Genomic DNA, 14,611 nt, shown 5'->3' with positions numbered 1-14,611 from the left:
GGGACTTGGAGTCCGAGCGCCCCAGGCGCGGAGAGGAGGTGGGAGTTGTAGTCAGCCCTTTCGCACCGATCGGATGCGGGGCGAACCGGGGAATGACCGTAACGGCAGAGCCGCCAGAGCGGGGAGGTTCGGCCGCCCCGTGAGCGGGGCTCGGTGCGGCGGGAGGAGCGGGGAGGGCGACGGGACGGCCCCTTGAGGGACTACATCTCCCAGGGGCGCTTGCAGTGGCGCGGCCCCCGGCGCGGCGCGCCCGGCGCGGGGCACGCTGGGACGGGGGCTCCAAAATGGACAACCACAGGGATGCGCCAGGTAGGGCCCGGCCCGGGCGGCTCCCGTCGCTGCTGGCTCTGCCCCGGCCGTCCCGGGGCTCTGCCCCGCTCCTCCCGCCTCGCTGCCATCCCCCGGCTCGGCCGCACCGTCCCCGGGGCTCCGGGAGCCGGGGGTGGGGGTGTGCGCCCGGGGCGGGGGTGTGCCGGCACAGTCGGGGGCTGGGGAAACCCCCCGGTTAAATTCGCTCCTTTTTTCCCGCAGCGGAGCCGAGCCGGGAGTTCGGGATGGATCCCCGCGTTCGTTTCCCGCTCGTTTTCCCCCAGGGAAGCCGAGCTGCTGGTTCGGGATGGCTCCTCTCTTAATTTCACCCCGTTTTCCCACAGGGAAACCGAGCCTGGGGTCCGGGGCGGTCTCCCCGTTATTTTTCCTCCTCTTTTCCATCAGGGAAACAGAGCCGGTGATTCGGGGAGGCTCCACTGATGATTTTTCCTCTCCTTTTCCCACAGGAAACCCAACCATTCATTCCCTCTCTCATTTCTCTCAGGAAAGCTGAGCTGGTGGTTCGTGGAGACCCCACTGCTGAATTTTTTCTTTTTTTTTTCTATTGGGAAGCTGAGTTTGGTATGATCCCACAGTTTATTCCTTCCCTTTTCCCACATGGAGAGCAAGCCTTGTTTCGGGACCCCTCTTTTCCTGTAGAAAATACGAGCCTTGATTCGGGATGGTTTTCCCATTAATTCCCCCCCTTTTTCCCACAGGGAATGCGGCCCTCTGTTCAGGATGGCTCCTGTTAAATCCCACCTTTTTCCTTTAGGGAACCGGTCCCTGATTCCGGAAAATTTCTGAGTTAATTCCTACCTTTTCCCTCAGGGAATGTGCCCCTCATTCCTGGACAATTCCCGAGTTAATTCCCGCCTTTTTCCTCAGGGAATGCGCCCATCATTCTGGACAATTCCCAGACTTATTCCAACCTTTTCCCTCAGAGGGTATGGCTCCTCATTCCACACAGTTCCCGAGTTAATTCCCGCCCTTTTCCCTCAGGGAAGGCGAGCCGGTGGTTCGGCGTGTCGCAGTCCAAGTCGGCCAAGACGAGCGTGAACATCCTGCAGCAGGAGGAGCTGATTGCCCAGAAGAAACGGGAGATCGAGGCCCGGCTGGAGCAGCAGGCGCGGCAGAACTCCCTCAGCATCCCGCAGCTCCCGCTGCTCGGAGAGTACGTGGGGATCCGTGCCGGGAATCTGCCCGCCAGACGTGGAGGGGCGGGAAGGGAGCTGAGGGAGGAAAATCCTAATTTTAATGGAGGAGGAAGGCGATTTGGGGTTCTTTTGGGAATTCGGTGGTAGGTGAGGAAAATGACCAGTTCCAGGAGTTTTTCCTGTCCCCAATCCCACATGGGAAGGGCAGGGAAGCTCCCAGATTCCAGCTCCTGTTTTCCTGTCCCTGTTCAGCGATGATGGCTCCGAGAGCGAGGCCTCTGTGTCCAACAAGTTTGTGAACGATGGGAGCTTCCTGCAGCAATTCCTGAAGCTCCAGAAGGAAAAATCCAATGCTGGTAGGTCCTTCCTTTCCTAGTCCAAACTTGGAATTCCCAGGAACTCTGTGCCCTTCATTCTCCCCTCAGAAACTGCCCCAAATCGCCCCAAAAATTCTGGGAATGCCCCAGCTCCAAACGTGGGGAAGAAACAGCTGGGGCAGGCCTGGAGCCTTTCCCACCCCAAACCCAATAACAATTTCCCTTTGTTTTCCCCACAGAAAGTGCCCCCAACCGTGCCGGGAATGTCCCGGCCCCACAGCCCGGGAGGAAGCAGTTGGGGCAGGCCTCAAGCCTTTCCCAGCCCAAACCCAGATTTCCCAATAACGATTTCCCTTTGTTTTCCCCACAGAAAGTGGCCCCAGCACCCCAAACAGTGCCCCAGCCCCAAACCCACAACTCCCAATAATAATTCCCTTCATTTCCTCCACAGAAAGTGCCCCCAATGCCCCGAACAGCTCGGGGAGCGCCCCAGCCCCACAGCCCGGGAGGAAGCGGCCAGGGCAGGCCTGGAGCCTTTCCTACCCCAAACCCAGAACTCCCGATAATAATTCCCTTTGCTTTCCCCACAGAAAGCGCCCCCAACGCCCCGAACAACCCCGGGAATGCCCCGGCGCCACAGGCCGGGAAGAAGCCCCCGGGGCTGCTGGGGAAGCGGCCGGGGCAGGCGCTGAGCCGCATGCTGCAGGCCCGCAGCCTCGCCCCGCCCAGGGCCGGGCCCGTGCTCAGCCGCCTCAGCGTCTTCCAGGGCCCCGACGAGGACGACGAGGAGGATTACGAGCAGTGGCTGGAGATCAAAGGTCAGTGGCAGCTCCTGCTCGGGGCTGCAGATGGGAATGGCCATCCTGGGATGGGGTGCAGCGGGGACAGGGTTCCCTCAGTTCTCCTCAGGAGTGGGGTTCAGATATGGGATAGGGGTGCAGCGGGGACAGGATTCCCTCAGGCCCAGGGGGGAATGGGGTGGGATTCAAGTCCTGGGATGGAGTGCAGTGGGGACAGGGTTCCCTCAGTTCTCCTCAGGAATGGGGTGGGGTTCAGATATGGGATAGGGGTGCAGCGGGGACAGGGTTCCCTCAGTCTCCTCAGGAATGGGTTCAGATATGGGATAGGGGTGCAGCGGGGACAGGGTTCCCTCAGTTCTCCTCAGAAATGGGGTGGGATTCAGGTCCTGGGATAGAGTGCAGCGGGGACAGGGTTCCCTCAGTTCTCCTCAGGAATGGGGTTCAGATATGGGATAGGGGTGCAGCGGGGACAGGGTTCCCTCAGTTCTCCTCAGGAGTGGGGTTCAGATATGGGATAGGGGTGCAGCGGGGACAGGATTCCCTCAGGCCCAGGGGGGAATGGGATGGGATTCAGATCCTGGGATGGGGTGCAGCGGGGACAGGGTTCCCTCAGTTCTCCTCAGGAATGGGGTGGGGTTCAGGCCCTGGAACAGGGATCAGTTTGGGATCCCCTCAGGGATTAAAGCTAGATTCTAGTGGGGAATGGGGTAGGATTCAGTGGGAGCCAACTCTGCCCCAGGTAAAGCTGGGATGAGCTGGGTGCAACTGAAACCTCCAAACTAGGATGGGCTGGTGGATTCCCAGTCCCTGGAATGTCCAGTGAAATTGGGAGGAGGGAAGGCTCCAGGGAAACCTTGGAGCTGCTTCCAGAGCCTAAAGGGGCTCCAGGAGAGCTGGAGAGGGATTTGGGATAAGGGATGGAGGAACAGGGCACAGGGAGTGGATTTGGGATGGGAATTGCAGGACCCAGGGAATGGATTTGGGATGGGAATTCCAAGACACGGGGAATTGATTTAAACTGAGAAAGGGAAATTTGGGTGGGATTTTGGGAAGGAATTCCTGGCTGGAATGGGCTGGAATTCCCAGAGAGGCTGTGGCAACCCCTGGAAAGGTTGGAGAAGGGAAATTCCCTGGAGACCTCAGAGCCTAAAAGGTTCCAGGAGAGCTGCAGAGAACGTGAGATAAGGGCTGGAATTCCAGGACCCAGGGAATGGCTTCAAACTGAGGGAGGGTGGGTTTAGGTGGGATTTTGGGAGGGAATTCCTGGCTGGAATGGGCTGGAATTCCCAGAAAAGCTGTGAAAGTGTCCAAGGAAATCTTAGGACAGCAGAAAAGGCGGGAATGGGATGAGCTTTAACCTCCCCCCACCCCAAAGCTTAGATTCTCCCCGTAGGATCCCCCGGGGCAGCTCAGGAAATGAGGAATTTTGCTGTGAACGCCTCTCTACAACTGCGTGCCCCGTTTCATCCTTTCTCTCCCCGCCTTGCCGTGTGTCTGCGCCGTGGCTCCCGGCAGTAATTCCCTGTTTCCCGTTGTGGGGGCAGTTGAACCCCAAGTACTGACAGCCTCCTTAAAGTTTTGCCCCCAGAGGACGCGGAGACGCGGCAGGTGGTGGAAAAGCTGGCCAGGTTCGTGGCTGAGGGCGGCCCCGAGCTCGAGAAGGTCGCCATGGAGGACTACAAGGACAACCCTGCTTTCTCGTGAGTCTGGGGAGGGTTCTGTCCTCAGGAAATGCTGAATTTGGGGGGGAAAGGGACAGGAAAGGGGGCTACAAGGACAACCCTGCTTTCTCGTGAGTCTGGGGAGGGTTTGTCCCCAGGGAATGCTGAATTTGGGGGGAAAAGGACAGGAAAGGGGATTACAAGGACAACCCTGCTTTCTCGTGAGTCTGGGGAGGGTTTATCCCCAGGGAATGCTGAATTTGGGGTGGGGAGAGGACAGGAAAGGGGGCTGCAAGGACAACCCTGCCTTTTCGTGAGTCTGGGGAGGGTTTGTCCCAGGGAATGCTGAATTTGGGGGAAAAGGACAGGAAAGGGGACTGCAAGGCCAACCCTGCTTTCTCATGAGTCTGGGGAGGGTTTATCCCAGGAAATGCTGAATTTGAGGGGAAAGGACAGGAAAGGGGCTGCAAGGACAACCCTGCCTTTTCGTGAGTCTGGGGAGGGTTTGTCCCCTGGGAATGCTGAATTTGGGGGGAAAGGACAGGAAAGGGGATTACAAGGACAGCCCTGCTTTTTGGTGAGTCTGGGGAGGGGTTTGTCCCCTGGGAATGCTGAATTTGGGGGGGAAAAGGGCAGGAAAGGGGGCTGCAAGGAAACCTGTTTCTCGTGAGTTGGGGAGGGTTTGTCCTGGGAATGCTGAATTTGGGGGGAAAAGGGCAGGAAAGGGGGCTGGGGGTTGTTCCCTGTGAGAGGGAGAAGTTTGGGTTTGGTGATCTTCCTTGAGGGGGAGAATTTGGGATTTGAGGGGAGAAAATGTTTGGGATTTGAGGGGGAAGGTTTGGGTTCATTGTGCTTCCCAGAGAAGAGAATATTTGGGATTTGAGAGGGAAAATTTGGAATTTGAGGGGGGAAAGTTTGGGTTCATTGTTCTTCCCTGAGGGGAGAAAATTTGGAATCTGAGGGGAGGCAGTGTTTGGATTTGAGGGGGAAAATTTTGGATTCGTTGTTCTTCCCTGAGGAGAGAAAATGTTTGGGTGTCTTTTTCTTCCTGTGAGGGGAGAAAATTTGGAATCTGAGGGGCGAAAACGTTTGGATTTAAAGGGTGGAAATGTTTGGATTTGATGTATGGAAGAGTTTTCTAATCCCAGCACTGGTGGGCAGAAGATTCCTCCTAAATTTCCTTTCAATCAACAGAAATTTGGATGCAAATCCTTGGATTAAAACTCCAGAATCTAATTCCATGGTTTAGGTGCATTCTGAGTAATTCCTCCATTTTTCCGCGTGGGATTTAGAGTTGTTTCTATCCCAGAAGATCAATATTTGTATAATTACACCTCTTTTTATCCCCCTTTTTCCCAGGTTTTTGCATGATAAGAACAGCAGAGAATTCCTTTACTACAGGAAGAAAGTGGCAGAAATTAGGAAAGAAAATCAAAATTCCCAGGCAGCCTCTTCCCAAAAAGGTAATTCCCACTAAAATCTGGGGAATGGCAACGGCAGGAGGGAAATTTGGGATTGGTTTGGGACTGGGGTGGAAATTTGGCTGCCTGGAAAGAAAATTCCCAGCTGGAAGGAGAATCAAATCCTTGTGCCAAAAAATGTGGATTCCCAAAATATTCCTGGGATTTTGAATGGGATTTTCTTTGCTGTTGTCAAAAATATTCCAAAATAATTCTCCAACTCTGAAAATTTAGAAAAAGGGGATTTTTTCCCCTCTTTTTTTTTTTGGATTTTATTGGAGTATCTACCCTTTTCCAGGTGAGATTTGGGATTTTCCATAGGGAATTTCCCCTGAAACCGCCTCCAGGGGGTGCAGTGAGAGGGGGATTAAGTGGGTTTATAGGGAATTTGGAATTTTCCAAAGGATTTCCTTTCGTTCTTGGGAAATTCAGGGACAAAATCTTGAAATGTGGATAATCCTGGGCGGTGTAATCCTATGGAGAAATGCCTGGCACAAGGGAAAAATCCGAAATTTTTAATTAGGGATTATTCCAGGTGCTGTAATCCTATGGAGAAGTGCCTGATAGAGGGAAAAATTACAAAGCCTTTAATTAGGCTTAATTCTAAGTGTTTTAATCCTACAGAAAAGTGCCTGGCACAGGGAAAATTTGGGCTTTGGGAGCCCAAAGCTGCCTTGCCTCTCATCTCTCCCATCCCTGCTCCCCAAAGCCAGGCCTAAGCTGAAGGTTTTGTGCTTTCATTGCACCAATTTTCCCACTTCAAACCTGGCTTTTGGTGTAACTGCGCTCTTGGGATCCCGAGGTTCTGTCCCTGCTCCCAAACTCGGGTTTAGACAGAAATTTTTGTGCCACTTTGTGCCAATTCTCCCCCTTTAAACCCGGCTTTAGGCCTCGCTGGGATCCTTATTCCCCACCCCTGCACCCAAACTGGGATTTCAAGTGATGTTTTGCACTTTTTAACTGTTCCTTTGTACCGATTCTCCCCCTTTGAACCCGACTCTAGGCCTCTCTGGGGTGCTTAGGCCGGGTTAGCTGGGCTGGGGTGAGCTGGGCCCAGGACTAATCCCTGCCTAAAGTTTCCCCCCCAGCCGACCAGGAGACGCGCAACTCGGCCGAGAAGCTGGCGCAGTTCGTGGCTGCAGGCGGGCCCGAGGTGGAGGCCATTGCCCTGCAGAACAACAGGGAGAACCCTGCCTTCAGGTACAGGCAGTTCCTGCGGTTTGGGGCTGGTTCTCCAGGGAATCCCCGGGGAAAGCCCTGGCGATTCGTAGGTTGGGGTTTTGGAGCAGTGAGAATTGAGGTGCTCAAGTTTGGGGAGCTGAGGTGGGAACTTTGCCCTGCACAACAGCAGGGAGAACCCTGCCTTCAGATATGGAAATTCCTGATTTTGGGGGCTTTTTTCCAGGGAATTTCAAGGGAAAGTCCCAGGAATTTTTAGGTTGGGGTTTTGGAGCAGTGAGAATTGAGGTGCTCGGGTTTGGGGTGCAGAGGAATCAGCACGTTCCTGATTTTTGGGGCTGTTTCTCCTTTATGGGATTGTGCTCCCTGATGCCGGTGGAAGCTGCACTGGCTGCAGGAATGCACGGGATGGTGCTGGAGAGCTGGGAATGCTCTGGGCATTGCAGGAGGGAAAAATCCTGTGCTGGATCCCAGCCCTGGAGAGCTGGGAATGCTCTGGGCATTGCAGGAAGGAAAATTCCTGAGGAAACTCTGCTGGATCCCAGCCTAGGAGAGGTGGGAATGTTCTGGGCACTCCAGGCAGGAAAATTCCACTGCTGGATCCCAGCCCTGGAGAGCTGGGAATGATCTAGGAATGTTCTGGGCATTCCAGGCAGGAAATCCACAGCTGGATCTTGCCCTGAGTGGAGCTGGAGAGCCGGGAATGCAGTTCTGGGAATGTTCTGGGTGTGCTCTGGGCATTCCAGGCAGGAATTCCATGGCTGGATCCTTGCTCTGAGGAGAGCCGGGAATGCCCCAGGAGTGCTGTGGTCATTCCAGGGGGGAATTTTACGGCTGGATCCGTGCTCTGAGTGGAGCTGCAGAGCCGGGAATGCTGTTGTGGGAATGTGCTGTGATCATTCCGGCAGGAATTCCCAGCTGGCGCCGTTGTTGTTGGCAGGTTCCTGTACGAGCCCCACAGCAAAGGGCACCGCTACTACCGCCAGAAGCTGGAGGAGTTCCGCAGGGCCCGGGCTGCCCCCGGGGGCTCCCCCTTTCCCGGGAATCCCCAGGAATGCGGCCTCAAACGGAAAAGCAGCCCCGAGGCCTCTCCCTCCCCCGTGGGCTTCCCCCCTCTCCCCGTTCCCGTCCCGCCGCCTCTGCCTCTCCCCGTTCCCGCTCCCCTTGTTCCCGCTGCTCTGCCCATTCCTTCGGCCTCTCCTGCCCCCTCCTCATCCTCCACCTCCCCTCCGGATCAGCTGGCCCCCAGTCCAGCCCCGATCCCAAACTCTGCCCCAGTCCCGAATCCAGCCGTGAGCCCAAACCCAGCTGCAATCCCAAATCTTGCCACGACCCCAAATCCATCCGTGGCCCCAAGTCCTGCTCCGGGCAGCACCAAAAAGAAGAGGAAGAGCCGGTGGGGGCCGGAGGAGGAGAAGGTGGAATTGCCCCTGCCCCAGCTGGTGCAGCAGCTGGATTCTCCCTCTCCCCTCTCAGGTGAGCGGGGTCGGGTTTTCCTGGGAATTTCCTGGCTCCAGAGTCGTTTTTTATTTCCTGAGATGGACATGGATCAAGTTCTCTGCTGTCAATCCCATTTCTTCCCTGTGGTTTTATTTTCCCTTTCGCTCTGTGAGAATTACAAACAGAATTCCTTTTTTCTTTCTTTTCTTTTCCCACCCTTTTATTCCCTTTCATTCCCCCTCAGAGATTTTTCCAATCTCCCAGGTTTTTCCAGAGGTTTTTCCCTGTTTTTTCCCTGCAGTTCAGGACCTGAAGGGTCTGGGGTACGAGAAGGGCAAACCCGTGGGACTGGTGGGAGTCACGGAGCTCTCGGAGGCCCAGAAGAAGCAGCTGAAGGAGCAGCAGGAGGTGAATCCCAAAAATCCTCCCTGAGTTCCCTCCCTCCTATTGTGGGAATAACAAAGGTTTTCCATCATGGAATCCCTGGGAGCAGCGTGGGGCTGGAATCAGCAGGAATAGCAGAGGGTTTGGGATTGAGGGCTTTTCCAGCCCTAAAATCCCAGATCCCAGAGGAGCTTTTCCAGCCCTAAAATCCCAGATCCCAGAGGAGCTTTTCAGCCCTAAAATCCCAGATCCCAGAGGAGCTTTTCCAGCCCTAAAATCCCAGATCCCAGAGGAGCTTTTCTGGGGCTGAATCCCGTTTTTCCTGGGAGAAATCCCATTTTTCCATGACTCCCAGATGCAGCAGATGTACCACTTGATCATGAAGCACAGGCACTGCTCTCCTGCCTTTTGGGGCTGGGATTTGGGATTCTTTAGGGTTTGGAGCCATTTTTTGTGGAGCGGGCTGTGCTCCACCGGGATTCCTGGGCCGAACCCCATTTTTCCCAGAACAAACGCTGTTTTTCCAGCCTAAATCCCATTTTCCCAGGCTGAAGCCCGCGTTGTGTGTTTCCCAGATGCAGCAGATGTACGACATGATCATGAAGCACAAGCGGGCGATGCAGGAGATGCAGCTGCTGTGGGAGCGGGCGCTGCAGCAGCACCAGCACGGCTACGACAGCGACGAGGAGGTGGACAGCGAGCTGGGCACGTGGGAGCACCGCCTGCGCCGCATGGAGATGGACAAGACCCGCGGTGGGTGGGAGTTCCAGAGCAGTTCCATCCCTGGGGAGCACTGGGGTGGGTGGGATTGGGAATTCCAGAGGCAATTCCATCCCTAGGAAGCATCAGGGTGAGTGGGATTGGGAATTCCAGAGGAGAATTCCGTCCCTGGGAAGCATCAGGTGATGGATTGGGAATTCAGAGGAATTCCATCCAGGAACATCGGGTGGGGGATGGGATCCCAAGCAATTCACTGGAGCATGGGTGAGTGGGATTGGGATTCATCATCCTCAGGATTGGAGCATGTTTGGGTAGGGACCATCCCTCAGGATCCACAATCCAAGGGATGTCCGTGGTTCTCAGGATCTCGTGGCATTCCTGGAGTTTTGGCTCCAGAATCCTCCCGGAATCCAAATGTCCTGGAAATCCAGGGATCTCATGGGATTGTTCCTCTCCATGGTTTTCCAACTGGAGTTCTGTGGAGTTTGTGCTCCAGGAATTCCCCTGAAATCCTGAGATGCTGCACAAATCCCAAGGGATTCTCCATGTGGGTGTTTCTCCATGGTATCCGAGTGGGGTTCTTTTGGGAGGTTTCGTGCTCCAGAATTCCCTGGAATCCGGAATGTGCACAAATCCCAAGGGATTCTCCATGAGGGTTGTTCTCTCCATGGTTTTCCAGACTGGGGTTCTCACTGTGCATTCCTGAGAGGTTTCGTGCTCCAGAATTCCCCTGAAATCCCTGGGATGCTGCACAAATCCCAAGGGATTCTCCATGAGGGTTGTTCTCTCCATGGTTTTCCAGACTGGGGTTCTTGTTGGGAGGTTTTGTGCTCCAGAATTCCCCTGGAATCCCTGGGATGCTGCACAATTCCCAAGGGGTTCTCCATGGGTTCTCAGCCTGGGGATGTCCCGCACCCCTGGGACGCTCCAGGAGTCCCGGAGGATTTTCCCTGAGCTCGGAGTTGTCCTGCTTTTGCAGAGTGGGCGGAGCAGCTGACCCAGATGGGCCGAGGGAAACATTTCATCGGGGATTTCCTCCCGCCCGACGAGCTGGAAAAGTTCATGGAGACCTTCAAGGCACTCAAGGTGAGGATTCCTGGGGTTCTGGGAATGCTCCCGACCCATCCCACAGCTGGGAATTCCTCCAGCTCTCCTTGCTCCAGCCATTCCTGCAGGGAAAAACAGGGATCAGATTCCCACTGTTAGCACGGAAATGGGGCAATATTTGGGGTGGAATTCCCAAAGGATCCGTGGCTGCTCCATCCCTGGAAGTGCCCAAGGAAGGCTGGGAGCATCCTGGGATCATGGGGAGTGTCCCTGCCCACAGAACTCAATGGGCTTTAAGGTCCCTTTCCTCTCTGGAATTCCACAATTTGGGATTTTTTCTGGAATTCCAGACACACCTCCCACTTGGTTCCTCTTTGGGATCAGTGGGTACCAAGCTGGGAAGAAAATGGGAATTTTGGGAATGGTGCAACTCCAGCACTTTCCAGTCCTTCCCAAGCCCTGGAATTCCTGGGAGCTGCCCCATCCCTGTTTTCCAGCACGGGGCCTGACATTCCCTGGGATTCAGGCTTGGGAAAGAACCGGATCTGAGGCTGGATCCAGGGAACAACCTGAAATTCCGGAGCTGTTGTTGGAATCCTGGGAAATCCTGGCAGTTCTTTCCCAAAATCACAGTTTAGGAGGGTAAAACTGCTTTTCCCATGATCCATGGATTAAGAAATCCCCGTTTTTCCTGCTTTTTCCCTGCAGGAGGGTCGGGAGCCGGATTATTCCGAGTACAAGGAATTCAAGCTGACGGTGGAAAACATCGGATACCAAATGCTGATGAAAATGGGATGGAAGGAAGGAGAGGGACTGGGATCCGATGGGCAGGGAATTAAAAACCCTGTCAGCAAGTGAGTCCCTATGGATTATTCCTTCATTTTTTCTGGGAATTGCTGCTGGAATTGCAGCCCAGCTGGGATTTCTCACCTGAGCATGGAAAACTCAGCCCAGGAAAAAATTCCTGATTTTTTTTTTTTTTGGGGGGAGGATTTTCTCCTGGATTTGTGGCTGTAGCTGGAATTGGCTGAGCCCCCAAATCCTGAATTTCTGACCCAAATTTCCACAGGGAAGTGCAGCTCTAAGAATTCCTGTCTGCACCTCCCCTCTCCCAGGATTAAATCCTTAAAATCAGAAATTCCTGGGAGTATTTGCTCTCCTTGGAGTCATAATGAAAATATTTTAAAAAACGGTGGGAAGCACATCCAGTAGAGGATATTCCAGCCAGGATCAGAACTTGGTGTGATCCCACGAGTCTTGATTTCATTCCATGCCCAGAAATGTTGGGATTTGATCCCACTTTGGGTATTCCAAAGGTTTTATTCAGGTGGATCAACTTCTGTCCAAATTCCCAGGGAACTTGGGATAGGAAACCAATCCCTGCTTCCATCCAGCACCAAACCTTGGGAATTTGGGATAGGAACCCAATCGCTGCTCCCATCCAAACCCTGGGAATTTGGGATAGGAACCCAATCCCTGCTCCCATCCAAACCCTGGGAATTTGGGATAGGAACCCAATCCCTGCTCCCATCCAGCACCAAACCCTGGGAATTTGGGATAGGAACCCAATCCCTGCTCCCATCCAAACCCTGGGAATTTGGGATAGGAACCCAATCCCGGCCCATTCCCATGGGAATTGGGATGGAACCGGTCGTGCTCCCATTCCAACCTGAGGAATGGAGCCGACCCATTCGGTGCTCCAGCTCCAAACCCGCGGTTTGGGATAGAACCCATCGCAGCTTCCATCAGCGCCAGACCCTGGGGCTCTGGTGCAATCCAGGAGGGCCTCCGTGGCCCAGCCCGTGGGAATACGGGAAGGGTTTGTACGGAGTGTGTATGCGTGATACGAGGGTAACGAAGGTGCGAGCAATGAGCTGTGTACGAGCCTTCCGCAAGCCGATGTGCCTAGCCGCGCCAACCCCTGGTACGGGGATAACAACGGGAACCGGGATAATGGGATCAGCGGGCGGACTGAAAGGAGGACGACGAGTACGAGGCCTTCCGCAAGCGCATGATGCTGGCCTACCGCTTCCGGCCCAACCCCCTGGTACGGGATAACAACGGGATAACGGGAATGGGATTGGGATAACGGGAATGGGATTGGGATAACAGGAACGGGATAACGGGAATGGGAATGGGAGCAATGAGTGAGTACGAGGCCTTCCGCAAGCGCATGATGCTGGCCTACCGCTTCCGGCCCAACCCCCTGGTACGGGATAACGGGAACGGGATAACGGGAATGGGATTGGGATAACAGGAACGGGATAACGGGAATGGGATTGGGATAACAGGAACGGGATAACGGGAATGGGAATGGGATCGGTGAGGAGTACGAGGCCTTCCGCAAGCGCATGATGCTGTCCTACTGCTTCCGGCCTAATCCCCTGGTATGGGATTGGGATAATGGCAATGGGATAATGGGAATGGGATTGGGATAACGGGAATGGGAATGGGATAATGGAAATGAGATAACAGGAATGGGAATTGGAGCAATGAGTGAGTACGAGGCCTTCCGCAAGCGCACGATGCTGGCGCACCGCGACCAGCCTAATCCCCTGGTATGGGATTGGGATAATGGGATAACAACGGGATAATGGGATTGGGATAACGGGAATGGGATCAGGATCATGGGTTTGGGATAGCGGGAATGCAGTCATGGGATTGGTGATGGGGTGGGGTTAGTGAGTACGAGGCTTCCACAACTGCATGATGCCGGCATACCGCTTCCAGCCCAGCCCGTTGGGATGGGATTTAATTGGGATCATGGGAATTGGGATGGAGCAGAGCCAGTGATGAGGAAGAGTCTCAGGAACGGGCCAGGGACGGATCCATTGGAACGGGGCAGGGACGGATCCATGGGAATGGGAGGGTCCCAAACCCGGGCAGGCACAGGGACAGATCCCTGGAATCCCTGGTGTAGCTCTGGGAATGTTGGCAGCTGGGAAATTCCTCTTGGATGGAATTCCTCTCCTCACCCTGCGCCAAATCGTCCTCCCCGTATTCCCTGGCTGCAGAATTCTCCTTCCCGTTTTTTTTCCGTTCAAATCCCAGTTTTATTCCCAGCTTTATCCCAGTTAAACCCCTGCCAAGGGAAGCTTCTCCACAAATCCCATTATTCCTTTGGAATTACCATTTTCCAGGGGGCAAAACCAAGCTTGGAGTTTCCCTTTTCCCTTTCCAGCCAAAAGCTGCCTTTAATTTTGGGGAAAAGAAACTGGAAAATGTCTCATTCCAGTGGCTTTTGCAGAGAATCCAGGTGATGATTTTTGGGATAAAATCCCCAATCCTGATGATTTTCCCATGGTTTGTTTTTTTCTCCCTATAGAACAACCCACGTCGACCTTACTACTGAGGATGGCTTTTCCCAACAGATTTCCTGGGAATTCTGCATTATCCATCTCTTTTCTCCTGATGTTATCTGGCTTTTTTTGGAATCACGGCTCCTCCTTCCCCCATGGAAAAGCTTTCCAGCTTTTTCTGGGGACACGGGGAGGGTTTGGAGCAGCCCCAAAAATCCCCCAGGGGACTCCAATTCCGAGGAGTTTGGGATTTTTGGGAATGGCTGCTCCAGGAGGGGGTGGGGATTTTATTCCCTGATTTTATCTTGGAATCCCAGATCCAAGAGATTTCGGGGAATTTGGGGAACCAGTGCCTCCAGTTTTGCCTCTGGATGGGCGGATCTGGCCTGGATCCGTTGGGAATTCCAGGATTTGATGGGTCCAGGGGGGATTTATTCCCTTCCCAGGGATTTTGCCAACACCTCCTGTGCTTTGGAATGACGAAGACCCAAAATTCCAGCACCACACTTTGGAAAAATCCAGTTGGATTTTGTTGTCCTAAAAATGGAAAAAAAAAACCCTCTGGAAATACAAATTTTGTTCATGGAGTCTGTAAATAAAATCAAACTTGTTTGTTCCTTACGTTTAATCCTTGGAGTTTTTTGGGAAGAGAGGGATTTTCTCTTAGGGTGGGAGGCTGCCCTGGAGTTGGGTTTTCCAAGCGTTTTCAGGGGGAAAAAAAGCTGGATTTTGTTCTTGGGATACTTGATGTGATTCTTTGCTAATTTTGTTAATTACGGAGTCGAGGGCTTGGCTTTTAATTAAAACCATTGCAGGGTGAGGAGGGGGTGGGGTTATC

General features: G+C 54.0%; 1 protein-coding gene across 1 annotated transcript; it reads left to right on the top strand.

Moving 5' to 3' along the window:
• Positions 1-191: 191 nt before the first annotated feature.
• On the top strand, positions 192-14,394 carry SUGP1 (SURP and G-patch domain containing 1). The gene is made up of 15 exons (XM_064733992.1): positions 192-309; positions 1,312-1,483; positions 1,719-1,822; positions 2,374-2,601; positions 4,160-4,283; positions 5,604-5,707; positions 6,781-6,904; positions 7,824-8,359; positions 8,625-8,731; positions 9,283-9,460; positions 10,407-10,513; positions 11,183-11,328; positions 12,274-12,325; positions 12,453-12,521; positions 13,800-14,394. Exons 1-15 carry the CDS (start codon positions 285-287, stop codon positions 13,824-13,826), a joined length of 2,103 nt encoding a protein of 700 aa, XP_064590062.1. The 5' UTR covers positions 192-284; the 3' UTR covers positions 13,827-14,394.
• Positions 14,395-14,611: the final 217 nt, after the last annotated feature.

This window comes from Zonotrichia leucophrys, chromosome 28 (assembly GCF_028769735.1).
Source record: "Zonotrichia leucophrys gambelii isolate GWCS_2022_RI chromosome 28, RI_Zleu_2.0, whole genome shotgun sequence".
NCBI lineage: Eukaryota > Metazoa > Chordata > Aves > Passeriformes > Passerellidae > Zonotrichia > Zonotrichia leucophrys.
This window is presented reverse-complemented; position numbering and strand designations above follow the sequence as displayed.